Source organism: Onychomys torridus, chromosome 4, assembly GCF_903995425.1.
Source record: "Onychomys torridus chromosome 4, mOncTor1.1, whole genome shotgun sequence".
Lineage (NCBI taxonomy): Eukaryota > Metazoa > Chordata > Mammalia > Rodentia > Cricetidae > Onychomys > Onychomys torridus.
This window is the reverse complement of record NC_050446.1, coordinates 14,827,330-14,841,653: the sequence shown is the minus strand read 5'-3', so window position 1 is coordinate 14,841,653 and position 14,324 is coordinate 14,827,330. Positions and strand designations below refer to the sequence as shown.

The 14,324-nt window shown below is 45.9% G+C and overlaps 1 protein-coding gene across 9 annotated transcripts in view; it reads right to left on the bottom strand.

The window, feature by feature from the left end:
* Positions 1-8,962, bottom strand: part of Ehmt1 (euchromatic histone lysine methyltransferase 1) — a 171,807-nt gene extending 162,845 nt beyond the window's left edge. For 6 of the 9 annotated variants that reach the window (XM_036183439.1, XM_036183445.1, XM_036183444.1 and 3 more), the window contains exon 1: positions 8,892-8,962. In XM_036183439.1, coding sequence (XP_036039332.1) covers positions 8,892-8,954 — 63 coding nt within the window. In that variant the 5' untranslated portion in view covers positions 8,955-8,962. Of the gene's footprint in view, positions 1-7,630; positions 8,011-8,891 lie in introns of those variants that run through there. The other 3 variants (XM_036183440.1, XM_036183443.1, XM_036183442.1) reach the window with 3 other exon arrangements.
* Positions 8,963-14,324: the final 5,362 nt, after the last annotated feature.

Genomic DNA, 14,324 nt, shown 5'->3' with positions numbered 1-14,324 from the left:
AAAGGCTGGGAATGGATATTGTTAACAACCTGATGTCCTTTTGCTATCTATGGAGGCAGACCTCACCCAAACCCTCCCAGTCTCTCCCTCCAAAGACCTTTATTTTAACTTTGTTTCTTAGTCAAGAGGATCCATCTTTAGGGGAGATGTCACATGTACTTTACAGTCTGCTGACCTCTATGCTATCCTGGTCACAGACCACTAGATTCTAGTCCCTTTAGCTATAGAACCTACCCTCTCCTGATCACATACACTTTCTAAAGGAGTTTCTAAGCAGTGACACCTTAAGCTTTATTGTGCATCTGGAATTGGAATGATTGTTGCCCAGAAACTTTTCCCCAAATTGTACTGTTTTAAAATATGCTGACAATGAACCTCCTGGCATCAGACTAAACTACCCACAGATGTCCTATGATGTTAGGGCTGAATGAAGAACAAGCATCATCATCATCATCTCTGCTGGTCTGTTAGGCCTTGAAGGCATTCCTATCACAAACCACACCATCAATCAGTCAGTCAGTCAGTCTGTCTGTCTGTCTCTCTGTCTTTTTCTCTCCCTCCCTCTCTCCCTCCATCCCTGACCCACACAAGCAGCCCTGTGCACAATGACTATTCAGTTGAGAAGTACTATCAAGATTTGTAGCTATAACCAGCCAGTCACAGTGACTTTAATCCAAGTACTTGGGGGACAGAAGCAGGTGGGTCTCTTATAGTCTCTTGATCTATAGAAGTTCCAGGAGAGTCAGAGCTACATGGAGAGACCACAATCTTTAAAAAAAAAAAAAAAAAAAAAAAAAAAATGCACAGTTCACAGTTAAAACAAATGCTTCTGGCCCTCCCACTTCTCTTATTTAAAAAAAAAAAAAAAAAAAATCAACCAAAGATGTGGACAAGAAAAAACAAAAACAAAAACTCCATCTAGCCATCTAGGAGACACTTTGTAAAAGCCTCACAAACCATGACTAGGAAGTTAAAAGTAAAGTGAACTCACAACATGGTACTGAGGAAGGAGGAACTTAAATAAGGGGGTGATAAACAATAAGCAAACTGACTGATCCCGAGAGACACAGAAAGGGACAGAAAGAAGTCAGTGATCCTCAAAACCTCAAAGAGGAATTGGTAGGAACCCACATAACACCACAAACCAGCAGATCACATTATAGAGTCACAGGAGACTGGAAGGTGAACCCTCCAGAAAGCTCCAGAACAAACTGGCAAGAGGCTCCATATTTACAGACGCTTGCTGCCAAGACTAACAACCTGAGTTAAATACCTATAGACTCCCACAAGTTTTTCTCTGCCCTCTACACATGTACACCACAGCACAATTAAAAACTAATACATAGTCAGGAGGTGGTGGCGCACGCCTTTAATTCCAGCACTCGGGAGGCAGAGGCAGGCGGATCTCTGTGAGTTCGAGGCCAGCCTGGTCTCCAAAGCGAGTAACAGGAAAGGCGTAAAGCTACACGGACACACCCTGTCTCACAAACCCCCCCCCCCAAAAAAAAAACAAAACAAAAAAAACTAATACATTTCTTAGCAACTTCCAAAAACACACCACACTTGAGAACAGACAGAAAAGAGACTACATGCGCTCCGTAATGGGTCTTTACACTATCTTTTAATCCAGTTTATACAGATGGTCCCCAACTTACAATGGTTCAACTTAAAATTTCTCAACTTTGACATGGGAATGACCAGGCAACTTCCAGTACTTTAGAGGCATGAATACCACAAGTACAAGGTCAGCCTAGACTACAAAATGATATCCTGTCTCACAAAAATTAATTTTTTAACTTTACAATTATGAAAAATGCACATTTAATAAGAATCATACTTCAAATTTTTACTTTTTCCTTACTAGTAACAGGCAGGTCAATCTTCTTGTAATACTGCTTAACCAAAGCAAGGCCAGGACCCATATGCTACAATGGGATTTCACTAGGACAGGTAGGTGTGTTAAAATGAATTTTCAATTTACAATGTTTTCAAATTAAAATAGGGCTGGGGCAGTGGTGGCACAAGCCTTTAATCCCAGAATACAGGAGGAGGAGGCAGGCATATATCTCTGTGAATTGAAGGCCAGCCTGGACTACAGAACAAGTTCCAGGACAGCCAAGGCAACACAGAGAAACCCTGCCTCAAAAACAAAAACAAACAAAAAAACACAAGAAAGACAAAAGAAGCCAGGTTTGGTGGTATACAGCCTTTAATCCCAGCTCCTCTAAGCCCACATTAGCTGTTCCTGAAGAGGACCAGAGTTCAGCTCCTACCATCCACATGGCAGTTCACAATCACCTGTAATTCCAGCTCCAGACAATCAGATGCTCTCTTCTGGCCTCTGCACAGTATCCTCTGAACACTATGCCAAAAGCAAGCCCAAACTGGATGTGGTGGCACATACATACTCCCAGCACCAACACTCAGGAGACAGAGGCAGGCAGATTTCTGTGAGGTCCTAGCCAAGCAGGACGACACACTGAAACTGCTTTCAGGGTTGGGGATTTAGCTCAGTGGTAGAGCGCTTGCCTAGCAAGCACAATGCCCTGGGCTCAGTCCTCAGCTCCAGAAAAAAAGAAAAGAAAAGAAACCCTGCTTTCAAAAAAAGGGAGCCAAAATAAGCCTGATTACTACACAGGCCAGAAGGAGAGAACTGACCTCCACTAATGCCGTGGCACGTATTAAACCACCACCACCACCCCACCCCATGCATGCATGCATAATTTAATAAGACAAATCATTCCTCCTCTGTTACTCTGCCACCACAACAAGAAGTAAAACACTAAGCAAACACTCTCACTAAACTATATCCCAAGCCTCTTGTCTTTTTTTATTTATTTTGTGTATGGGTGTTCTGCATGCATGTTATGTCTGTTCACCAAGTGTATGCCTGCTGCCCATGGAGGCCAGAAGATGGTGTCAGATCCCCAGAACTGGAGTTCCAGATAGTTGTGAACCACCATGTAAGTGCTGAGAATTAAACCAGTACCTCTGGAGGAACAGCTAGTGCTCTTAACCACTGAGCTTTCCTGCTGGGGAATAATTCTTCTGTACACTGTAAATATGTATTACTCTCATTGTTAATAAAAAAGCTGACTGACCAATAGCTGGGCAAGCAAAGATTAGGCAAGACAGCCTGAGAGAGAATGGTGGGATGAAGAGGGGCGGAGTCAGAGGAATCGCCAGCAGAGGCAGGGAGGAACAACACACTGTACTAAGAAATGGTACCAAGCATCACAGTAGAACATAGATAAGAAATGTAATTTACATGTAAGAGTTAGCTAGTAAAAAGCTCTAGCTATTGGTCAAGCATTTATAAGTAATATTAAGTCTCCATGTTGGTTACTTAAAAAACTGCTGCTAGAGCAGGAAAACTCTGCCTCCAGGTCCCTCTTCTCACTTTTTGAGACAAGATCTCACAGATTCTCAATGACTGGCTTGAGCTCACTCTGAAGCCAGAGCAGCCTTGAACTTACAATCCTCCAGCTGTGTGGTGGTGGCGCATGCCTTTGATCCCAGCCCTTGGAGGGCAGAGGCAGGCGGATCTTTTGATTCTGAGGCCAGCCTGGTCTACATAAGTGAGTTCCAGGACAGCCAGGGCTACACCTTGTCTCAAAAACAAAAAACAAAAACTTACAATCCATCATTCTCCCAAACAGCTGGAATTTGCTTCACTTAAAATACATTCAACTTTATCTACTCTGGAAAAAAAACACACAAATGTACATGTACAAGAATGTTCACGCCGCGGTGGTGGCGCACACCTTTAATCCCAGCACTTGGGAGGTAGAGACAGGCAAGTTCCAGGACAACCAAGGCTACACAGAGAAACCCTGTCTTCAAAAACAAAAACTAAATAAATAAACAAAAAAACAAGGAAGAAAAGAAAGAAATATTACTATATGAAAAAAAAGCTTCAGGTGCTGAAGAGAGGGCTCAAAGGTTAAGAGCACTTGCTGCTCCTGCAGAGGACCTGAGTTTGGTTCCCAGCACCCACACTTGACAGCTCACAATTGCCTGTAACTCAAGCTCCAGATCTGTCTGATGCTCTCTTCAGATCAAGGGACTTGCACATGAATGCACAGACCAGAGAATATGAGAATATTGAGTTCACATACTCTATTTATCTATCTATCTATCGATCTATCTATCTATCTATCTGTCTCTCCCTGTCTGTCTCTGTCTCTGTCTCTCTCTATCTTTTAAGTTACAAAACAAACCAGGGGTGGTAGCTCATACCTTGAATCCCAGCAGCCAGGGAGGCAAGAGACATTTGGATCTGAGTTCAAGGACAACCTAGACTACACAGACCAAGTCTATGTAGAAAAACCCTGTCTCAAAAAACAAAAACAAAACCATTTTTTCAGTAAATAAAAACTCGAGCCAAGAATGATGACAAATACTTTGAATTCAAGGCTAGTCAGGGCTATGCTGTCTCAAAAAAAATAAATAAAATTAAAAATTTAAAGAAAAAAAAATCAAGCTAGGCGTGGTAGAGCATGCCTTTAATGCCAGCACTTGGGAGACAGAGGCAGGTGGATCACTAAGTTTGAGGCTAACCTGGGCTACAGAGTGAGTTCCAATACAGCCAGGGCTACCCAGAGAAACTCTGACTCAAGGGGTTTAAAAATTAAAAATCAAATGGAGTCTGGGTCTATAGCTGAGTGGTAGAGAAGCTACTGGCATCAGGAGAGCCTGTAACCCTAGGTTTGCTCTCCAGAGCACTGGGGATTGGGGGTGGGAGGTTCAAACTGGACTTCTTTCTCTACAGCAACAATGAAATGCTGCTGACTTTCAGAAGGCTGGGATACAGCTCAGTGGTAGAGTTCTTGCTTAGCCATTCATGACATTTTGTTGAGACAAAATCCTTGTGAACCATACAGGTCCTCACCCAACCCCTGGAGCATACCATGCGCCCCGCCCCGCCCCGCCCCCCCAAAAAACAGGCCGGGAGCTGGTGGGGCATGCCTGTAACCCCAGCACTCAGGAGGCAGAGGCAGGTGGATCTCTGTGAGTTTGAGGCCAGCCTGGTCTACAGAGCTAGTCCAGGACAGCCTCCAAAGCTACAGAGAAACCCTGTCTCGAAAAACCAAAAAAAGAAAAAAATTCCTTCATAACTGACTTCCAAGTAGGAATTCCATGCTTACCCAAACTTTTTCTTCAAGTATGACACCTACATTTTTAGACATAAAAAGGTTCACTGCCATTAACCACCCCCCTTTTTTTTCTTGAGACAGAGTCCCCTGGAACCCAAGCTAGCTTTGAACTTGCTACATTGCTGAGGATGATCTAAAACTTCTGATCCTCCTGCCTTTACCTATCTAGGCAGAAATCACAGGCATACCCAGTTTAGCCTAGTACTTGATCAATTCTACATCCTCAGCCCCATCGTCATCTACTTCAGCAGCTACTAGAAAATACATTCTACCCCAAGAAGAGGGGGAGAGAAAGAGCTCTCTGAGAGCAAAGAAGGTAGAAAAACGCCAAAGACAATGCTGCACACCAGTCCAAGAAAACACCCATTCTAACAAGCAGGGGACCACAGAACTCAAAAGAATTACCCTCATCCTCTGTTACTGCAGGCACACAGATAATCCCTACAGTTGGTGAGTAAAGGCATGCTAAGAGCAGCATATACTCAGAAACATGAAGTAAACACTCAAGAACTAAAACATTAAAGTTTCCAATAATATCTCTTAGCCCTGACTTTTTAAACTATGTATGCATATACTATTCTTAAAAAAAAAAATTGTTTGGGGGGTTAATGTTTGTTTTGATTTTCAAGACAGGGTTTTTCTGTGTAATGCTGGAACTCCCTCTATAGACCAGGATGGCCTTGAACCCAGAAATCGGAATACCTGTCCAGTGCCAGGACTAAATTCGTGCTCAAAAAAAAAAAAAAAAATCTAACACTATACCCCAGGCTAACCTATTTTATGATCTTTGTGCTTCAGCCTCCCTGTGCTAAAATCACATTGTTATGCATGTCCATAGCCAATTAAAATGTAAGATTAAGGAAAAGAAACAAAACTAGGCATAGTAATACACACCCGTAACCCAAGGAGGATCAGAAGGCCAACATTAGGAGCACAGCAAGTACCAAGTACCTCTCTCAAAAAAGAAAGGCAGAGATACAGGTGAGCATGGTGGCTTATATACCAACAACTAGGCAAGAAATCTGTCATGAGTTCCAAGCTAGTCACATCAAGGCTCTGTCTCCAAAAAAAAAAAAAAAGAAAGAAAGAAAGCAAACACTGGGACTGGAGAGATGACTCCACAGTTCACAGAACACTTGTTGCTGTTTCAGAAGACCAGGGTTCAACTCCCAACATCTCCTTGATGGTTCACAATCACCCTAACTCCATTTCCAGGGGCACCACTGGCATCAGACATGCCAACATAAATGCATAAAATTACATATAAAGGCAAAACATTAAAGCACATAAAATTAAACAATTTTTAATCTTAATAAGAAGATACATATTAGCCAAGTACAGATTTTGTTTTGGAAGGCACTCCTGCTTCAAGGTAACATTTTTGCTAAGACAAAAGCCCTATGTATCACAATCTGATCCTATGATCAGGACATACATTTCAACCCAAGAAGTAGATTAGCCCACATCAATCTACAAAATGGAGAATAGGGAACACATTAATAAACCTCTCTCCACTACCTCAGCAATACACACACACACACACACACACACACACACACACACACACACTTTGATAAGCTTCAATGTCAGCTCTAATAGGTTAATCATCCCACAATTAATGAACCCTAACCAGTAAAATATTTCAAGATTCAGTGAGGATGAGCCCATGACTACCCAATTCCACAGGACCACAGACGAGGGCCTCTCACCCTGTCATGTACCTCCACAATAAACATGTAAAGACATAAATCCAAAGGCAGGCATAACACATATTTATCCAGTATGGGCTCTCTAGTCACACATTTGCATCTTCAACTACTGCGCACCCTCTGAAATCATGAGGCTATGTGCCCGTTGCCTCACCTGCAAAAGGGATACCACAGAACCTACTAGGTAAAACTGCTGTCATGTTTGTATGCTACATTATGCACAAAAGACCTACACAGTAGGGCTGGGACCAGGTAAAGGCTCAACAAACACACACACTATGTCGGCTGCCTGGGAAATCAAAGATCCTGGAGGCCACTGACAAGTCCATCTTTGAGGGGTGGGGAGAGCAGGGTCTATGTAGCCCAGGCTAGCTTTGAACATGCAATCCTCCTGCCTCAGCCTCCAAAGTGCTAGGATAACAAGCATGCACTACCACACTTAGCTTCCTCCATCAATTAGTAACACCAATTATGTGCCTGACATTGAAAAATGGCCAGCCCAGGAGCTGGAGAGATGGCTCAGCAGTTAGGAGTTAGCAGTCAGCAGTTAGCAGTTAGGCAGGCTGCTCTTCCAGAGGTCCTGAGTTCAACTCTTAGCAACCACATACTGGCTCACAACCATCTATAATGGGGATCTGATTCCTTCTTCTGTCATGCAGGTATACATGCAAAAAGAGCACTCATATACATAAGTAAGTAAATCTTTAAAAGAAAGAAAGGAAGAAAAGTGGCCAGGGCTACAACTGACCAGGCAAAGTTACTTACCTCTGCCAAGTCTTATTTTCCTCATCTGCTAAATAGGAAATACAGTACCTGCTGCACAGGTCATTAAAAAACTGAATGAAGTAAATTCTCTGAAGGGCTTAAACAATGCCTGGAACACATCAAGTGCTCAATAAATGATGAGAATCACTATTTATCTCCTTCCTTACAATCCTGGAGATGTCTTAGAATTATCTCTTATACACTTGTGTTCCTGGTGCCTAGGTCAGTTCTTGAACGTTGGTAAGTACTCAACAAATCCTCCTTGCATTAGATCTGAACACACGCCGTTCACTTATATGAATACCCCTCAAAAGGCAAGAGAAAAGAAATTCAATGACCACACATTATCTGGGGTAAAATGTACTGCTGAACCTACGCATCACACATGTGGCAGCTTCTCGCTACACCATCACTTTCTGAGGTCTACAAGTCCCAAAAGCTAACTGTTTCCGCGGCTAATTTCGGAAGAAAACTGTTATGTTATACTTTCTTCCAAACCGGCCCCGGACTTCGCCCCTACGAACACAACACTAGTGCATTCTGCGGACCCCGACTCCTTGTCGGCCTTTCTCAGTTTGGGGAAGACAGCGGTCCCTCTCGCCAGAGCATAACGTTTACGCCGCAAAAAAACCAGGAAGCAAACTATCCCGCAGAAAGAGCAGAGGGAAGGCCACCACGCGAACAAAAGAACGCAAACTCGCCGTCCCCGGCCGCTTTAATGCCATCGGTGGAGAAATAAACTTGGGTCCGCAGACATTCCTCTGTCGAGCGTGCTGCCCGTGGTCACCCGGCTGCAGCGGCTTTGTGCGCGGGAGACGAGCGGGACCGGCCAACTTTTCCTTAAAGATGGTGCCACGCTCTCGCGGCGAGTGAAAGGTCACGGCGCGGGGCAGCAGGCGCAGGCCGGCCTCATCTCCGCCGCGCACAAGTTGGCCCGCTCGACTTTGCCTTTTGTCTCCGCCACCCCCGCTCCGACCCGCCCGCAGTCAGGCTCGCGGCTGCGGGATGCGGGGCCGCGGCCTCCTACCGCCCGCCGCGCTGCTGCCGCCGCCGCCGCCGCTGCTCCGGCCCGCCGCGCACAAAGCGCGCCGGCGGAGCGCGGGCCGGACGCTGGGGCCTCGGCGCCGCCTGGCCCGAGGCGGCGGGGGCGCGCGGCCCCACCCAGCTCGCAGCACGCTTGGGTTCCTGCCCTCTCGCCGCGGCTGTTGCCATCATGATCACGGCCCGCGCCCCAGCGCCGAACGCCGGCCCCGCGCCTCACCTCAGCATCCGCGGCGGCCATGGCCCGGGCCCGCAGCGTGGCCCCGCCCCTCCCGCGCGCCATCGCCCCGCCCGCGCCTCGCGGCCTAGGGCCGGGGCGGGGCTGGCCGACCACTCTTGCGCCTGCGTGAATACCCGCGGCTGCGCACCCGGCCCCGATGGTGCGGCGCCTGCGTCTGGAGGCGAGGCCAGGTGACGCCTGCGCGCTGAAATTCAACCTGGGCACCTAGCGCTGAGACTTCTTCACCAAGAGGTTTCCGTTTCCCGTTTCCTTGGTTTCACTCCCTTACCTCTACCTGCGGTCCGAAAGTCACAGAAATAGGCTAGTGCTAGGTTTCAAGTTATGCGCCACTCTTGAGTTAGCAGAAGAAATCTGTGTTTCTCTTTGGTCCTGCAAGGGTGTCTATCGCCCTTTTGTCCCGCGTGTCTACACTGCACGCGACTGGCTTGTTGACTGTCACTAGCCAGCTGGGTTTCCACACTAACTTTTTGTTGTTGTTGTTTTTGTGTTTTTTTGTTTTTCGAGGACAAGGTTTCTCTGTGTAGTTTTGGTGCCTGTCTTGGATCTGGCTCTGCAGCCCAGGCTGGCCTTGAACTCAGGTCCGCCTGCCTCTGCCTCCCTAGTGCTGGGATTAAAGGCGTGCCCCACCACCGCCTGGCTTTAATTGGTTTTTTGAGACAGGGTTTCTCTGTGTAACAGCCCTGGCTGTCCTGGAACTCGCTTTGTAGACCAGGCTGGCCTCAAATCAGAGATCCACGTGTCTCTGCCTCCGAAGTGCTGGGAGTAAAGACTTGTTTTATTTAATATATAATAATGGCTTATATGCATTGGTGTTTTGCCTGCATGTGTGTCTGTGTGAGAGTTGTCGGATTCCCTGGAACTGGAGTTACAGATGTGAGCTGCCATGTTGGGAATTGAACCAGGGTCCTCTGGAATACCAATCAGTGTTCTTAAATGCTGAGCTATGTCTCCTGCTTTATTCTTTTAAGATTTTTTTGGGGGGGAGAAGGGGGCTGGAGAGATGGCTCAGAGGTTAAGAGCACTGCTTGCTCTTCCAGAGGTCCTGAGTTCAATTACCAGCAACCACATGGTGGCTCACAACCATCTGCAATGAAGCCTGGTGCCCTCTTCTGGCCTGCAGACATACGTGCAGACAGAACACTATATACATAATAAATAAATCTTTAAAAAAAAAAAAAAAAAAAAAAGATTCCCCCCGCCCCCAGACAGGGTTTCTCTGTATAGCTTTGCACCTTTCCTGGAACTCGCTTTGGAGACCAGGCTGGCCTCGAACTCACGGAGATCCACCTGCCTCTGCCTCCCAAATGCTGGGATTAAAGGCATGCGTCACCACCACCCGGCTCTAAGATTCATTTTTATGTTGGTGTTTTACCTATGTTTATGTTTTGGTGAAGGTGCCAGGTCCCCTGGAACTGGAGTTCCAATTGAGAGCTGCCATATGAGTGCTGAGAATTGAACCCGGATCCTCTGGGAGAGCAGTCAATGCTCTTAACCAGTAAGCCATCTCTCCAGCCCCCAATGTGTAGCCCAAGCTGGCCTCAAATTCCTGCTTCTGCCCCCTTCAGCAAATCCTACTGGCAAGCACCACACAACTGACTTGTTTTATTCTTTTTTTTTTTGTTTTTTTTTTTTTTTTTGTTTCTTGAGACAGGGTTTCTCTGTGTAGTCCTGGAACTCACTCTGTAGACAAGGCTAGCCTTGAATTCAGAGATCTGCCTGAGATTAAAAGCCTGCACCTGCCGGGCGGTGGTGGAGCACGCCTTTAAGAGCCAGGTGTATCTCTGTCAGTTTGAGGCCAGCCTGGACTACCAAGTGAGTTCCAGGAAAAGGGGCAAAGCTACACAGAGAAACCCTGTCTTGAAAAACCAAAAAAAAAAAAAAAAAAAAGCCTGTACCATCACCACCCAGCTTGTTTTATTCTTGAAGCAGGATCTTACTACATAGTTTGGATGGCCTCAAACTTTCAGTGTTCCTGATGCCTCCGCTTCCTGAAGAGTAGGATTACAGGTGTGCCCCACCACACCCAGCCTGGATACATTTTTTATAAAATTAAAAAGTTCACCTGAACTGGGGGTGGTGCACACCTCATTCATCTTACTTCATCTCGTAACATAGTCATAGTATCATCTCAAATCACCATAAAAAGGGGTGAGCACAAAACAGTGAGATTGTTTGAAAGTGAAACCACTTTCAGTACTTTTGTTACAATAGTCTCATAATTGATCTACTGTGTTATTAGTGTTACTAAACTTTTTATTCCCGGTTATAAACTTTATCATATATATAGATAATCGCAGGGTATATGGAGAATACTATGCTGTGTGCAGTTTGGAGCATCCACAGGGAGTCTTAGAACACACTCTTTGCAGATAAGGAGATGCTACTGTATCTTCTTGTTCTAAATTAGTTTCTGATAGGCTAGTCAGAGGAGCCTGCCAGCCTTGTGTGAAGAACAGAGGCTTTCAATCTTTTTATTCTTTTGTTTTTCGAGACAGGGTTTTTCTGTGTAGCCTTAGGCTGTCCTGGATCTCACTCTATAGACCAGGCTGGCCTCTTGATGAACTCAGAGTTCTGCCTGCCTTTGCCTCCCAAGTGCTGGGATTAAAGGTGTGTGCCACCATCACTGGTAAAGGCTGAGTCTTAACCTCCAATCACAGACACATTTTTATTTCCTTGATTTCTAGAAAGCAGACACCCCAAGTTGTATGCTGGGAGATGCCTCAGTAAGGGGCCTAGGGAGGGGTTGTTCTGCTTCTGAGGTGCACCAGGTAAAGGATGGTACTCTAACTTGAGGAAAGTTCTGGATGGAAAGTATCCCCAGTTAGGAGGAATGTCCCTACTTTGTAGGGAATATCCTGCATAGGAAAGATGTGTCTACAGGTTTGAGGGTACCCAGAGGAGATTGCCATGTTGGATCATCCAACTGAAGTAATTTCCTGACTAGGACGTCTGCCCCCACAAGAGGGGGCTATTCCAACACGGAGGAATGTCCCAGCTGGCAAGCCCTCTCCCGCATCAATGAGGACACAAATGGATGCTCTGGTTAGGAGGGTATGTCTGGCTGGGACCTGTGCACCAATAAGAAAAGTCACATTGATTGTGGGTGTTCTCATATGGAGAGATGCTCACCCCAGTTAGCATGGAGTACTCCAGTTAGGAGGTGTGTTCACCCTGATTACCTGAAGCTCTGCCAGGTAGAAGCTTCTTGTGTATAAGGCAAGGCCTCTCCTGCAGCCAAGTAACCTTCACTAGACTGAAAACCTAGAGCCACAGGAACTAAAGAACCACTTCATCTCTATAAACAGTTATGTCTTTCCCATCTCTGAGACATCAAAAAAGAAGGAAAGGAGGAAAAGAGAGGTCTCGTTGACAAAAAATTAAGGAAGTCTGAGTGTTGACAAGCAGTCTAAACTCAGTATCACAAGTAAACAAGTATCACAGACTCTGGAAAATAGTTCTGCCAAGATGGCCACTGGGTTCATACCCACAGAGAGGAGGAAATGGACAGTACCCACTGAGTACCAAAGATGCTTTAGGATAGCTATTTATGATGGACTAGCAAACTGAGCCTTTCTGGAGATCATGGGAAAGTAACAGTCCTCTGTCACCATGGCCCAGAGCCAGCTCCACCTCTCCATCTCAACACACACACCTTTAGTTTCCGATATCTGCATAGCTTGCTTCTTTCCTAGCCTTTGTGCCTTAAGTATCACTGCTTCAGAAAAGCCTTCCCTTTTCTCCTCACTTCTCATCTATTATTCTGGATGAATTTTCTCTACAGGCCCTCCCACCCCCTCCATGATCTCTCTCTCATTTATTTTAGGTGTTGACCCCCCCTTTTTTTAAAAGACAGTCTCATCATGTAGTAGACCAAGTTGGCCTCAATTAAAGGTGCTGTAATGAAAGGTGTGTACCACCATGCCAGGCTCCCTATACTCTTATATAATATATAATATATCCTGTATGATCACTTTTTATGTGTCACAGTGCCCACAACAATACTCTCTGGCATACACAGAATACCCCCCCCAAAAAAAAAATTAAGTGAAGATGTTGAAACATAGGGAGAAAACCTTTTACCAACCAAATAAGAAATGACTGTCCTATTAGAAGACTACAGGCCCTTCCACACCCGACTTGCAGTCATAGTCACACTTCAACTTAGTAACCACTGACTTCCTAGCTGCTCCTGCTCTAGGCAGGTGCGTTCACACTCACATCAGTTCTGAGAGACAGGCTGTTTCCCATTCCCGTTTTCGAAGTAAGTGAACCAAAGTAAGGGAGTAGAATGTATGCAGCCAGCCTGGGATAGGGTGGGAGTCAAAATCAAGACTTTTCTTTCAACTGTAGGCTGTACTGCTTCCAACCAGTGTTTAGACCTGTGGCCTACTTTTTGCCTTTCTCCAAGATCCACCTATCTATCCTACAGTACCAAATGGTAGCCGGGTATGTGGCTGCCAGGTGAAAGACCATGTTGCAAGGAGTAAACAGTGAAGTATTCCGAAAGATACCACCCAGTTCTAGCCCTCTGACATCGGGGTGCAGACCTAACTGATTAGGTGATGTGGAAATTAGACTGCCTCCTAGGGCTCAGGGTGGAAGTACAGTCCAGAGATACTGGCTGTGCACTGCCAGTGTTTCCTGGAAGTCTGTGAAGTTGTTGGTTACACAGGCAAGGTGGCCACCACGCCTAGCAAAGTGGCTCTCCCCCATCAGAACTGGAACTTAGCCAACTCCACAGTAACTAATTCCGGTGCAACATTTCATGTAAAGGACAACAGGCCATGCTTGTTACCAGAACTGTCATGGATATTAAGGCGACTGTAGGATGCCTCTGAAATGCTGCTCCAAGGAACTCTCGTCTTTCATTCTTGCTCTAGGGACCTAGTTCCAAGGTCTTGTGTGTTCAACGATGCTCAGAGCTGACAGTGACCTCACGTCCAAGAGTAGAAGGTTCTACTGCAAGCAGGTTCCTCCTAGCAAGTCCTTTCCCCATGAATATTTTTATTGGCCAGGCATCCAAGCATACTACCTAGAAAAACGGTTTGAGATGCAAGCCAGAGTATGTCCCAAAGAATACCAGGAACATCCTTAAGCAGACAATAGGAAAACAAAAATTTTAAAGAAGAAAGGAGTGGCCAGCACAGCACTATCCAAGTCACATTTTTGGGGACTGTAGAGGACCCCAGAGGTAGGATGTCAATGAGGTGAATAACAGGCTTGAAGTAGAATGTGAGGTAGGATTGGGGGGCCCGAGGGAGAAGTTCTCAGGTTGCTTCCTACAGGGAAGGGAGGCGCTCTGGGGAGGGCATGTCTTTCAGAAGTAGGGTCAAAGGAGGAGCTTACGAGGTTGTATTCATGGGAGAGCCCTTATAGTGAGGCTTAGGACACAAGGCCAGCCACTTACTCAGC